This window comes from Aptenodytes forsteri, unplaced genomic scaffold, assembly GCF_000699145.1.
Source record: "Aptenodytes forsteri isolate BGI_AS27 unplaced genomic scaffold, ASM69914v1 Scaffold16, whole genome shotgun sequence".
In the NCBI taxonomy this organism is placed as follows: Eukaryota; Metazoa; Chordata; class Aves; order Sphenisciformes; family Spheniscidae; genus Aptenodytes; species Aptenodytes forsteri.
The window spans coordinates 4,836,305-4,851,277 of NW_008794753.1; the positions used below are offsets into that span (position 1 = coordinate 4,836,305).

The 14,973-nt window shown below is 39.1% G+C and overlaps 1 protein-coding gene across 2 annotated transcripts in view; it reads right to left on the reverse strand.

Moving 5' to 3' along the window:
* LOC103894746 (arginine-glutamic acid dipeptide repeats protein) overlaps positions 1-14,298 on the reverse strand; it is a 116,340-nt gene extending 102,042 nt beyond the window's left edge. For both annotated transcript variants that reach the window (XM_009274200.2, XM_009274199.2), the window contains exons 1-3: positions 14,126-14,298; positions 3,975-4,023; positions 126-250 (exon numbers count right to left, since the gene is read on the reverse strand). In XM_009274200.2, the coding sequence (XP_009272475.1) occupies positions 126-250; positions 3,975-4,023; positions 14,126-14,151 (200 nt within the window). In that variant the 5' untranslated portion in view covers positions 14,152-14,298. The remainder of the gene's footprint in view (positions 1-125; positions 251-3,974; positions 4,024-14,125) is intronic.
* Between the last annotated feature and the right edge of the window lie 675 nt (positions 14,299-14,973).

Below are 14,973 nucleotides of genomic sequence, written 5' to 3' on the forward strand. Positions count from 1 at the left end.
GGCTGACACCATGCTACACCAAAAGAGAATAGAAGAGAGTGACCGTAGCCAACTGCGCATACATGGCAGTCCACATTTCCACTACAGCATTCTAAAGACATTGGAAGTATCTTGGCTGAAATTACCTTGCTGCCCTAAGGTACATAAGTAAGTCACAGTCATTGACTCCTGGCATCCACACAAGTTCTTCGTGCTGTGTCACTGTGTCACCATCTGGGGAAGGAAACGGCTGCAGATCAGGAAGCTTAGCCTAGAAAAAAAAAATACAGAGTTCATACAGACATTACGGTTGTTAACAATGTTAGGAGGATGCACAAGTGTTATCAATAACAAGATTTGTAAATTCTCTGGAATAATATGATCTCATAGATGGAACATATTCAGACAACAGGTGGTGAAGCTATTTGATCCAAGTTTCAGAAGTTTATGAGGAAATTGGGTCATCAAGCCCCAATCTATTCATTTTATCCAGCATTTCTTCTTTTAGAAGGGCAGTTCATTTTCTGACAATTATGCAGGGTTAGCACCACCTCAGTCCACCACCAGTGAAGCCCTTCTGTATATAGACCAAGTGCAAGCATGTCTGCAGAAACACCACAGCTTTAAAATAAACCATTTTGTACTGCATATGTAGTCCTCCATTATATATAGAAGTCAAACATTGTTGGACAATTCACCCTCAAAGAGACAGTTAGTTTTCATTTGTCAAAAAGATGCTGTTCCAACTCCTGCCTGCCAGGCTAAAACATACTCATATAACATACTAATATGAAAGAAGGCAAGAATGTGGCTACCATACGTGTACCATTTTAAAAATCAGTAAAAAACCATACACATTTGACACTAAGTTTAAAACTAAGTCCTCAGTAAATCATTAAAACTCTAAAGAGAAACAAAGAAGTTTCCTGAAAGTGAGATAGCTCAAGTGAAATGAACTCTGCCACTAAATAAGTATCACACTGTATCCAGAGACCCAATTAGCACCTTTAGTCATCTACTGCTATGGGATGAGATAGCTGAGAGCCTCTTCACAAACAGCTTTTAAGCCCTATAATTACCTCCTATACTTACAACGTTAAACATATTTGAGAGGCAACATTTATACATAACCAGTAATTACAAGTCGAAGGTTGAGATGTCTTTCATGTTCTGCTCTTTAATCTGTACTTTATTTTACTTCTTGCCTGGGAAAATGGATGTGTCATTGAACGTCTCTTCAGGACGTTCAGGATAAGCAAGCATCATACCAAGATGAGATTTCTATGAGAGCTATGCATTCTAGCAACCAGGGTGCTTTCACAAAGTAACGTTCATCCTTATGTACCCTAGGAACATGCTTCATTACTAGAGTTACTCCTAAGAGCAACTTCCTTTTGAAGTAGCAACTTCCTCTGGTCATTAATTTGTTAGCCAAAAGTTTTCCTAGGAGAACATTTAGTAGAGACCTACTCTCCTCCTCCTATGCACGTGAATTTTGAGAACAACTGCAGTTCTACAAAACATTTACCTTTACTTGTGTCCCTACTTGCTATTATGATACAAGCAGTTGTCTGAGGTATCGGTGCACTAAGTATCAAAAAAACCCAACAGTCCTCTAGCATCTGTAACACGCACAATTTAAGGAAAATAAAGGCAACAGATGTTCATCAGAAACCACTATTGGGATCTCAGGTTTCTGGATTCTGCTACATATACCTTATTCTCAATAAGGCGGGTGGAGGAGCGTATCCGTTCCCTGAGATAACAAAGCCCAGTGTGTAGATAAGACTATTTTTACACTTTCCACAGAATGAATCAGACTACAGAACAGAAAGCGGCAAGTATCATCTTCAGTCTGACTTCCTACTGCGGCCTACAATCAACCATCCATATATCTTAAGATTATACCTTACACCAATTAACAGGACGAGATTATATCCTCTTAGCAATGACAGTTGTCAGAAACATAGATGCTCAGCAAACGAGTGAAAGAACAATGGAAGTTTAAAATATTAAGCAAGCAAAAAACTAACAGTGTTCCAAATCAGTGGACCTTCTTCCTACTTTTTTTTCCATCCATAAATGCATCTGGTAATTATACCTTACAGCACAGGTGACTAACACCTGCCAAAATATTAGGTGACAATTTGAGATGAAAGTTGCTTTGAAGGTATCATTTACAGTACTCTTATTATGACTAGTGAAAAGATGAATTTTTGGCTTAATTGCCAAGGACTTTTTTCCCCCTAAATGCAAAACATCCTTAAGAATGTTACAGAGGTTCCATAATGTTTACTTCCACTAGTTATTAAACAAGATTTTAAAAAGAGTCTGAATGAATATTCATCACGTGGATAGTACAAAGTCAATTCCACAGGTAAAGGAGAGCACTCAGTTCCTAGTGACAGATCTGGCCTTACGAACCAGAGTAAGTTGTATGTTAATGCTCTTCAAGAACAGATTATTTTCAATGCTTATGAAGGATTTTCCTTAAATTAGAACTAACATACCAGGAACAAACTAACATCTAGAGTCTTAACCTTATTCTGCTTCCCAGTGTTTGAACACATTCAGCATGCTTTCTCAATTTCTATTTTAACAATTCAAATGACTTAAGGCACTGGTCTTAAGAACTTACAGTTCTTATTGCTTCTCACAGTCAAACAAACAATACAACTGAGGTCTCCCTATCTTTAAAAATCAAAACTTCTCCTCTCTACGGCAGCAGAAAGTGACAAGAAGGCCTGTGTAAAAAACTTCCTGGGAAATACAAGTAAGATACTATAATTATAATATGACTTCTGTAGACTATGGACAAAAGGAGTATTTCAATAATCGTCCAGAATTACCATGCCTCCTAGTTAAAAAGAATTTAAACCGTTTTGTATGAAAATTATGCAGGTAAAAGGGTGAGGACCAGCTAACCTCTTGAATGGCAGGGGCAGAATGTGTTGGTGATGTTGGCACATGACAACACAAGAAGAGGGTATTTAGAAAGAGGTCTATCCCTAACAGCTGCCAAAACTGCTCTAGTTATAAATACCAATTTCATTTTTAAGACGACTGTTGAATTACTAGATACACAATGGCCCCCTGACTTTCATGCTGAAGTACCACAGTGGGCCAAATTCATTTAACATACAAAAATAAGAAGAGAAGGTGTGCAGACTTCAAGTGTAAACGCAAGTCAATGAGGAAATGCAAAGCCACAGACATGACACCAGACAGAGCACGCTCAGAGACAAACACAAAAGAGAGAGCAGGTTTGCAGGGAATTCTGCATTAATGACAGCGACTTTAACAGACATGCTTAAAAGCACTGTATCCTGTGTTAAAAGATGAATACATATATTCATACGTAAATATATATGTATAGTTCAACACAGCTGCTCTATAGGAAACAAACCTTTTCCAGGTTTAAAGTTCCCCCATCCTTCTAATTTTGTAATGTTGTTCTTGGAAAACTGCTGACTTTTTTTATATCACTTCTATAAGAACTCCATTTTGTTTAAATACATAGACTCACAAAAAGGACTGTTATAGGCAACATACTACCAACTGGACAATTTTACTATGCAAATTAAAATTAAAAGATCTACTTTCAATATAACTGGAAAACACCACCAAATTAATTTTTTATAGTTTATTAAAAACATTGCTTGGTGAAAGCCAGCCGAGAATGCATTCATTTTTAACTCCAGAACGTGCCCAATAATAGCTGAGATTTTTCCTTCATTTCCAGTAGTCACTCATATTTCTTCAATCTTATTCTAGAATCAACCCAATAGCACTTCTGCTAGTAAAAGTCATTAACATTTCAACATCTGACATAGAAAAATCTCATTAACTGAGCTAAGGAATTCTAAAGAACTCATGATGAATCTAAAGAAACTCATTGTATTTGAATGCATACAATTTTAAATAAGTGTCCTCTGAACAGTTCAAGCGGCAAAAGCATGCCCTCTGGATATTAGAATACGAACAAAATCCCTTACCTGATGGCTGGGTCCAACTCTGATTTCACCTTGGGTACTGTTTAGCCTCCTAATATATAAAGAAAAAAACAGTAACGAGAAAGTTACAATTAATGAAATTTAGGATCATATTCTGTATTTTTTGTCACTGCATTTCCAATGCAAATGGAAGAGAAGCAAAAATAATACATTATTAAGAAAACAAGAACGGATATACTCAGGTGCGTTACAGGCCACACTGCAACTGGCAAAAACCAAGAGGGCGATAACCATTCAAGTTACTTTGGATCTCACATGCAAAATTATCTAGCTCTTGTTTTAAGAAGTTAAAATTATTATTGCTGCTATTAATTCAGTCGCTGAAATCGCACTAATTAGCATGACACAGAAGCATGGAAAATCTGAAAAGCAATAAAAACATGCCTTATAACGTTTGTAGAAGTGAATTTAATTCAATTCATCCAAAAAGGGCTTCCCTTCTACTCAATACAGTTGGCCTTCCTATTTTTCCACTATTTTGAAAATGTATTTATATAAAAAACTTCAAGTTCTAAATGAACTGTCCTCCATGTAGTGAGAATTATACTCTGAAGGGCTCTGGGCTGCTCACACCATTGGCTGGAGTTACTGAAACATCACATTATACGGTAGAATAAAAACTATTTTTTCACGTTGCAATAGAATCACCCTGGCAACAACAGAAGTTAAAGATATGCCAATATAAACCAGAATAACACATCTGACATGACAGAATTTATTTTTCTTCCTAAATTTTGAACAGACTATACAGAGTAAACAAAACTTTATCACTGAGGAGTGCCCTTCTACCCCTTTTCTTTATTAAATATATTACAATATAAGCAACAAGAAGGCACACAAACAAAAATATTTACTGGAAATACTGATTTCTCAAGGACTACCATTGTGACCATGGGACCTCTCTGCTGTAATCTCACATACCCAGCTCTTGTCAAGAGCCAGCTCACTATAGTCTATAAAGGCACTTGTATTGGTATTTGGGATACTGAATGCAGCTACAGTCTGAAAACTTAAATGACCCTCCAAGACTCTTGTAAAATAGCATTAAAGAACACAACCAAATCCAAGGAAATTCAATATCCTTAAGATCAACATTCTTCTTTTTCTATAAATTGTTCTTATGTAAACAGACATCTTTTATTTATATTCCGCAGATTACATTAAAAGGACAACAAAATTCAGAGATGTTATAAGACAAACTTTTGAACTTAACACTTCAATAACGGCAAGACATTTAAGTGAGTCTCAACACACTAGCAAGGAAGAGCACATGCATAAGCCTAAGAGATCACCACCTTTAACCTGTAAACAGCAAACTTGAATTAATCTTGCAATTTGCTGTTACAGGAATAATGACATCATTTTACAAGTAAGCTGACACCCTGCAGGATTTATTCTTCACCCTGCTGTGTTCACGGTGATCATAAGCAATGACGGAGAAAGAGTTTCCTTTAAACTTTAAAAATTAAGATCACAACCGTAAACTGCTAGCCCTGAGCAAAACTAACAATGGATAACCCAAACCATTAAATACCATTTGAAGTCAAAAAGGTCACTGGAGGGTTTTTTTGACATGATCATTTGCATATCTTCACGAACATTTTCACCTCAAAATTTCAAGGTATGTTGCATATGTATATTAAGTTAAACTTCACCTTACTGACCATTCCAAAATGTTACTCAGTGGTGCACAAGCGGGTAAACTACAGCAGTGGATCTGAATGGACCTTATCCAAGACAACATGACAGGAGAACCTGTCAGACAGGAATAAACACAGGTTTTGTAATACTCAATCTTACATCGTGACGCCTATGCAATGCTACCTTCCTGGTAAGCAGATCCACTCTAAAATAAGTGCCAAAAGTCTCCTGAAAAGAACAAGAACACGTCAAAATGTTTTTCTCAAATGCACGTTTTTGCAAGACGTGATCTGACACTGTTCTACTGTTTTCAGGTTATGCAAGGAAATGACTGAACGAGAAAATCAATTTTATATTTACAACAAAGTTATAAATTAAATACTAGGGTACATTTTTTTTCAGCTACAAGGTGTCAGAATTTTTCCCTGTGAGGAATGAAGGGGAAACCGACAACAGAAAATGACGATGCTCCTCCTTTATTCCCAGAATTCATTTTAAAGCCTTGCACATCTCTACCGGTCAGTGCAAGTCAAATTTAAAACATGTCTATGCAGTTTCTGCCAGCTACAAGACTCCACACCAGCCAAAGGCCACACAAGTAGCTTTTATACTTAAACAGAAAATTAAGCTATTTTCTGTTTAGATAGGAAAAAACACAGCACCCCAGATGTCCCCCAACTCCCAATTTCTTCAGTTGCATCACACTGAATATGATAAATTTAAGAATCAAGACTGATTATAGGATGCTGGAGCATCCTGTAAGTAATTGCAAAGATAAAAGCAAAGCTTCGGAGGGGACTTCTGCTCCTAACTATTCATGTGGAGTTAGCTGGGGAAACTCAGCGGGGCTATCCAGCCATGATTCCTCACATGAAAATGAAGTGTCGGGAGAAATATTTCTGTGTGCCTTTTCAGCACTCATCTACCATTTCCTGATTATATTCACACCCTAGGGGTACTCCCTCCCCCTGCCCCAAAAGGTAAGGGCTGGACTGAATCAAGCTGCTGTGCTGGAAGCTCTTTCAGACTGCACTACATCACACTGTTTTTTAAAAGGGCACAAAGCTGACAGCTCTGCAAGGGCACACAATCTGTTAAATAATTTTTACTGTTTCCACGTCCCCAGGAATGGGTTTGCAAATGGAAAGAAAATTCTCGCTATGGAAACTAAAATGCACTGTAGATTTTTAAGCTAAATTATATTGGTGGAGAGCAATTACAATAATAATGGAACGGCACTCTGTGTTTATTCTACGGGAAAGAAAAAAAGAGGACCCAACACTGTATATGAAATCTGACACAAAAGAAACTGATGTAACAAAGCAGTATCCATAGCAACAACAACTTAATATTTCAGTCCTCTTCAGCTGCAGTGGATTAAATATAATGACAAGATGTTCCCTTTGAAAAGTAACCTGTTGCCATGACAACGTTGTATTCTGCAAAGTAAACAGGGGCTGGTCAGAAAGGAGATGGAAGCCTGCGACTGAATATCAAAAAGGCAAGAAGCTTCTGTAGCAGAGCAGGGCAAAACAAGCACACTCTAATCCAAGAGAGGCTTGTTCCAAACAGTTTGGAGAGAAGAGAGAGGATGTTCAGTTCAATAAAGCTTTGTCCTTTCAGATCTAAAGCAACGGGGGAGGTTGGAGGTTCAAGGCCAAAAGCAGCACCACTGAGAGAAAACAGTTCAGAGGTGAGGATGAGAAAGGAATAGGAGACAGCACAGGGTGGTGCAGAGCTTTAATTTATCAGCTTTAGAAAGAAGGAAAGAGAGGAAGTAAGGCTGGCAACAACAGTTCCTGAATTATTTCCAATACAGAAACAAATTTAACCCTCTCTGTTTATCATCTACCTCCTTATCTATACTGTACACCAGACTCATCCCATTTACACAAAAGCTGGCACAACTGGTAGCCTTTGTCCATGAAAATAACGCAGCGCTGCAATGCCACTAAGAACTGAAACATGGCAACAAAAGAACTGCCACAAGACAGAGTTTGAGCCGCAGTGGAGTACACCAGATCAGCTTTGAGGATAACTCGGGTTCAGGACTCACAATGCCAACTGCTACTTCGGTATTGCCAGCACCATACAGGATTCAAGGCTGGAAACTCGCAGCAAAACTCTTCCAGAGTTGGAAGGCAATGGCAAAAGGCATTTGCAGATTTCTGCGTAGCACTTCTCTGCACTGTCCTATCTTTGTCCTATCCTTGACATGAATCCAAGTTAGTTCTTTACCCAGCACATTCAGCGCAGATCTTTGCTAGGAAGCCAGGCTTCTGAAAGAAACTACACACGCTGCATACGTAAGGTGGACCGTCAAGGTCAGGGATCACGTGTACAAGGTGGCATCTTAGAAATTGTGATACTGCTTCTTTCACGTTTTCCTTTTTACTACCAAAGTTCAGCAAGAAACATGCTATGCAGTAATTGCACATTTTTTATACTGACTCACATGCCTGAGACGGGGGTGAAGGAGGTGGTACTACTGCAGTATCACATTGAACCAACTATGTTCTTCATCAGTTCATTTCACCCAGCAACGGACACGGTTTAATTTCGTTCTGCTGTGGTCACCACGCACTCCATGCTCTGCACCACATCCCGCACTTCCACTGGCTTTCTGAAACACCTGCTACTAGCCAGCAACAGCCCGGAAAACATGAAAACCACTTAATGGTAGCATTAAGTTTAAAAAAAACCCAACACCGAAACAAAGCACCACAACCCAAACGTCACATACAGGACAGCATTCTGTGCTACCCCTTTAACCACTCTTGGCATAATCATTCCTGATTCCGTATATTGAGGTGATCTGTAATTAAACTAGAGGCATGCTTCAACAGAAAAGTTTTTAAACCGGCCAAAATCACTCAGCCACAGACTATCTCTGAAACAGTCTTTCAGATTCTCTTCAGAGCTCTCCAAAAAGGGTTTTCAAAACCAGCTTGCTAAAAACCACTGCCTACTGCAACATATGCATATCACTAAGGCAAACTTCACAGTGCCAAAGAAGTTTCAACAATTAAACTAGACGCACTATCAGTCTAAGCAGCTCTCACATCCTGGAATACAGCCTGTAGGAGGGGACAGGGCTCTCAAGTTGAGGCCAGAAGGGGTACCAGAGCAGCGATTACTACGCATTCAGCCATCACAGTGTGAGGACAGATTGTTAGCTAAGGAAGTGTGCAAGAACAGTTGGAAGAGGTCATTATTTTTATACGACGGAAGATTAAAAGAGGAAAGACACAGCTTAAAGCTAGGATATGCAGGGGTTGGGGGGGGTTGGTTTTTTTTGTTTTAATAAGCAATAACAAGCTACAGCACTAAACAATGAACTTTAAGATTTGGGTTTATTTACGAAGCCTAGTAAGAAAATCAATGGCTTAATAAATAAAACCAAAACCAGATTAGATATACATATCATAGGCAGAATAGATTGTAAATCGCAATCATACACTTTAACATTTGATGTAGCCAGTCACTATTATTGGCAAGATAATCAGTTACATAAATTGAAAGCATGATACACTAAGGCAATTCCTAGACATTTGTGATTTCTGTAAAATTAATATAAATCTGAAGTAGTCAGGAAAGAGAAAGTCTCAAGAAAAGGTTTTTAATAAAAATCCTTTTATGCAAATGGTCCAATACCCAAGATGAAAAAAATGCTCTTCAGAGGCAGTTCTAAAAACATCTGGCAAGGATCATTTTGTTCCATCTCTGGAGGGACAAAACCAGAGAGAACAAAATTCCTCCACTCCAACTTTGGCTGGTTAAAAAGTAGTTTATCAGGGCCTGAAAGGGACTGGCATTACATTCAAGAGATCCATTTGGTAGGACATTCTGTTTCATTTTATTCTGTGCATCCATAAAACCAAATTCAGAACCTCCCTTGCCATGCTCCTCCCTCATCCGATGCTACACAGGCTCTGTCTGCAAAGACTTAACTATTTAAAAAAAAAAAAAAGCTTTACATACATTTGCACCTCTGCAGCACTAGTGAAGTCAAAAGATTTCATCACAGTGATGCAAAATAGACTGCCCACAAACACAGTAAGCCTCTGTCATACACCACAGCTCTATTCTTACTTTCTCCAAGCATCTGCTTATGGTCACTGTTGGGGGGCAGGATACTGAGCCAAACGGTCTTCCTGGGTCAAACTGAGGATCCATTCTTAGGCATGTTATGTTCTTTCATTACACAGTTCAAAATACAAAAGGGACAATCAGGTTCAGGCCATTCAACCTTTAACCAAAAAAAACCCATAACTACCACAAACCTGTGAGTTAGTGCCTAAGAATAACAGAACTGGCTTCTCTCCCCCCCCCCAAACAAACAAACAGCACGTCTTGCTTAAAGACAATGAGTTAGTCACATTGTTTTGTTTTCATTATATGGGGACCTCTATCAATTTACAGATTAAACAATGGCTTGTTAGCTTTTTCCAATAATTATTTTCTACATAAAAAAAATTTACTTCAAGTTTCCCAATTTCATGTGTCCAGCTTGCACTTAGTGCCTTAAACTTTTTTTTAAGCAACATTTTAAAATCCCTTTTCTAGACAAAGTATCTTAATGCTCAGAAAATATTATCGCTAATGGTAAGCCTCTAGTAAGTTTAAGTTTTGTTTAAAACCTGTTGTAACAGTGTGCTATAATAAAAAAAATGCATGAGCAATTTTGTGTTCCAAGTAAAAAAAAAACAAACCCGTATTTTAGGCAAATGAACTTATACAGGAACGTTTCTAGTGATTTCTCAATCTAAAGCAGGAATGAATAAACATGTACTAACGTTTGTATCTTCAGTACAAGCTCAAACCTGCTGACTGATTGCAGAGTCAGAACTTTAAGGAAGTGGAGGACTCGGTGTTCTGCACCCTTGCTGCTGTTTGGAGAAGGAAGTAGTTGCAGAAGTTTGAGTCAGACAGGGTAAGCTTTTTCAGGATAACGTTAATTTTCATCAGGTTTATGTATGAGAAAAAACACTATACAGTCCTTAGAAGTATTGTCCCCTCCTCAAAAGGTAGGATGGAAGTGATCGTAATACAGCCATTCTGAGACACACGTTACTGCAAGGAAACAAGCATCCTTTCCACATAGGAACTACCTGTGTGGGTAATACCTTGCTTGTAGATTTCATTGATCACCTCTCTAGTATTTGTTTTCCAATTTTTGTTTACCTTCAAATAAGGAAGACACCATTTTGATCACAACTTCAAAAAAATGAATTAGTGGAAACCTTTGCATGATACAAAGTTTTTTTATCTGGTCTACCTGTGATTTTAATAGAACCAGAATATTACTTATTTACAAGCAACATTTACACTGATAAGTAAACATGTAAATGGATTCAACATGGAATTATGTTGCTTTAAGTGTTTATCCTGTATAGTTTCTAAAATGGCCAGGCGGTACCTTTGCACTTCCCAGAGCAAATATTCACTATTAAAACAGACTATATACGACATCAGCACCATTTCTTTATCACAATCACAGTTTATATGCAGGTCAGTGGAACCGGGCAGCAACCTAGCAGTTAATTTTTTCCATAAAGCTTCATCAAGGTTAGATGCAATGATCTACCACTCAGTCTTTCAGCTTGCCTGACAAGACAAATCTGCAGCTTCCTTGAACAGTAGATACATGGAGAAGCAACAGCATGTGTTAAAGGTGATAAGCATGAAGAATGCAAAGCATAAAATAAGCTTGAAGATTCCCCCTAGTTCCACCATACACCTGGAAATACAAAGCTCTAATTAAAGCAAGTTACAGCCCAAAGAATCAGAAGGAAGGGGGAAGAGGTAATCTTACTGATTTAAGTCTTGAAAAAAGCTAAAACGAAGCCAGAACAAGGGGAAGTAAGACTATCAAGGACACTATTTCTTCATCCACAGGACAAAATACAAGCACTTCCCATAATATATTTGTAACTTCAAACAGTTGTTTGGAGTGGAACTGTAACTCGCCAGACCACCTATCAACAGTCTCTGAACTGGAGAGAATCTTCTGGGCATCCAGCCAGCTTAAAACTTCACCATTAGTAGTAACTGCATAGGAACACACCATAATCTGATCAAGGAGAGAGGGTCTTTTCGGTGCACTAAATATCTTGTCAGTACCACAGATAACTTACAGACAGCCCTGCTTCTGCTACTACCAAGCGTTTTTTTGGTTTGGTTTTTGTGTGTGGGTGGGTGTTTGTGGGTTTGTTTGGGTTTTTTTGTTTGTTTTATTTTATGAGGAAGGGAGAGATTGGTTTTCTATTTGTGTTGTTACTTTTCTTAAACCAAAGCGTAACAGTCTCGTACACCTATGCACAAACCTAAGGAAGCGCTTTCATTATAAACTGGCTGACCAACCCCACAACTGGCAATACAGGTGAAAGACATTTGTGTTGAAACACGTGGAAAGGAAAAATTGAGACCTCAAAAATGCTGAAGGTCTGCTGTGAGAGCAGTACTGCCACAGCGAAGAAAAATATCTATACTTTTGCTAGGAGCAGGAACCATCTGATTCTACACAAGCATAGCACGGACACCAGAGGCATCCTTCAAGGGAGCGTTCTGGCAGCCAATACAACCAACATGACATCCACAAGATCTCATGTGCAAGTGATTAAGTGAAGAATGCCTTATTTGGCATATTATTCCAGCAGTATTTGTTTTGCCAAATGTAATACTTTTGTTTGACAATCAGATTTTGTTTTGTTGCAGCCTAGACTTGTTTCCATTTTTTTCCACCTGTGCTATTGTAAGTCAACCTTATAGTTTTTAAAAATAAGCATGACCAAATTTTCATTTTAAGTTTAGAAGTGACTTTTTTTTCAAATATTTTTTAAATGCATGCACAAATCATCACTGAAAACCAGCACAAAGCAGACTGCTTCATACCCTCCCCATCCCTTAATTCTTTTCTCCTTGTACGTCAACATTTAAAACAAATGCTAAGCACACAAAGTATCACATCCCTGTATTCCTGCAGAGCAGTCTCATATTCCTGTACATATTCAAGTAGCTCCTTTATTAGGAATAAGAATGTTTCTAAAGCCTAGGCCTACGGAGACAACCCTTTCAACTATGAGGTGATTCAGCCAGACTGAAGTTCAAGGGAATTGTACTCTATAATCATTAGCACAACCTTGCTTCAGCCGATGGCAAAAATGACCAGCGACCCACACTACATAAGTGTTCTTGATTTTTATGCTCTATAGGTAAAAAAGGAAATGGAACAGGGAATGACACTCCAGATAGCATACAGATACAGACATGGCACTAACATGGGCAAAACTACGCAGTCTTATTCATCATTCATTCCTCAGCTTCTGACAAGAGAAGGAAGGTAGCCCCAGTAATGCACACTACATAAGTGAATGACTGCGTGCAAGGCTAAAAGTCAACCTTCTGCTGTAAAGTTCCAGAGATGTCACTATGAGCAGCACAAACCATCCTGTCACCTTCAAACTCAATACGCTCCAGCTACTCACAAACAAGTTAACCCGATGGAAATATTTTCCCTCAGCAATAGACCCCATGGTGCAGAGATGAGTTCTGCAAGCCAATGGGCTAGGCAGAGGGCCACAGCAGAACAGCACCCAGTTTTGCACAAGTTCAGACACTACTGTGACTGAGAACACACTGCAGAATCAAGTTTACTCCCATTCAACACACCCAAGTCCTCTCAAACCCATTTACATTTAGCAGTGACAAGTTACTGATGGCTGTCCCACAAGGACCTCAAAGCCAGTTGCAACCACACTATCATGACACAAAACCGTAGAGCCCAAGTCCTCTATTTTATTCAGATCAGTCTAAAAATTTAAGTGCTTTGCTAGCCCGATAAAACCGATGTGGGTATTGCTCACACAGCTGCCATGTGACAAGCTTCTCAATGCGTAAGACAATATTGCTGCATTTTTAGATGCGTGTTATTCGCATGTGACTGACAAGCAACAGAACCATGCCGGCTACTTTCTTTTTTTCCCCGTTAATACTTGAGGAAGTATCAGCAGGATCACTGCCCCTCAATCAAACCGAGAACCACCCATCCTCAGAGCAACCAATGGCTGCTGATCTACGACCCTCCCCGTAACATTATCTAAACAGTCTGCTGCAGGCCCAAACATTTCCTAATAGCCACTTCAGTAACACTGCATCCTGCGGAGTGCCTCTGCAGCTCCCTACAGACCTGCCATAAGGTTGGCATGCAGGCAGCGCAACTGAAATTAAAACTGCACCACGAGGGGAAAAAAAAAAAAAAAAAAAATAAGCCCACGCAGCTTCAACGTTTTGCTACATGCACCCCTTAGGCAGCAGATTCCCTGCTCAGTGCCCTCATGCACCATACAAACAGCTGCACAGCAAAGCTGATGTGATTACAAGGTTCTGAGGAACATGCAATAGTAATGAAATGATTTCATAAACATTTCAGAAGTCACAAATAACAGCAAAAATCATCATTCTTTAGGGGAGGCCAGAGTGATGTAGCCTACCTGCAGGGGCTGAATGGATCATCCATGACTATGACAGGCTGTTGTGGGTTTAGATGTATTCCTGAACCCTCTACTTAACAGCTAAAACTCTGCCTTTTCCACTCTACCAACTCAAAATGGAGGCACATGCAGTCTGAGAGACCTCAGAGAGCTTTCACTGAGCTTGTGCTATGACCTAAGCCTGCACGCAGAACGCAGAAACTTCGCCCTCGGACTGACAGGACTGAGCATGTGCTGTGACCCTCCCTCATCCACACACTGTCTTACAACGCAATCAATCTCAACCCTGCTGTTTCCGTAAATAAAGCACACTGAACAGACTCTGCAGCTTCTGCATACCAAGCTAGTGTGCAGGGAAGTGGGGCCTTAGCTAGGGGATCTGATACAGCCAACGCTTGAGAGCAGAGCAATTCAAAGTCTGGAGATCTGCGTTCCAGCACTTCTTATATCTTCTCCAAGTGAAATACACGTCGATTTAAAAAAAAAAAAAAGGCTTATAAAAGCTTTCTTTTTTCCTGGTTTGTGATTAGCTTTTTAAAAAGTTACGTTGATTAAAAGGCTTAGAGGTTTTCACAGATGCAAATGACAGAAGCGTCACATTTTAATATACAATCCATTTGTTAGGAAACGAAGCAGCAAGCTGATTCACGTAATACTTCCATTCTACCTGTCAATAATGCAATATAGGAGAACATTTAAAGAATATGAATTCTCAGCAACAATGCCATTGCCATTTACAAGCACATGTGAACCCAAGGTGAACCCAAGAGGAGCCAGACTTGACTCACTGTTTGAACCTCCTTCATCATCCTTGATTTTTGGCGTTCCTGTTTATTAATGTAATTTTC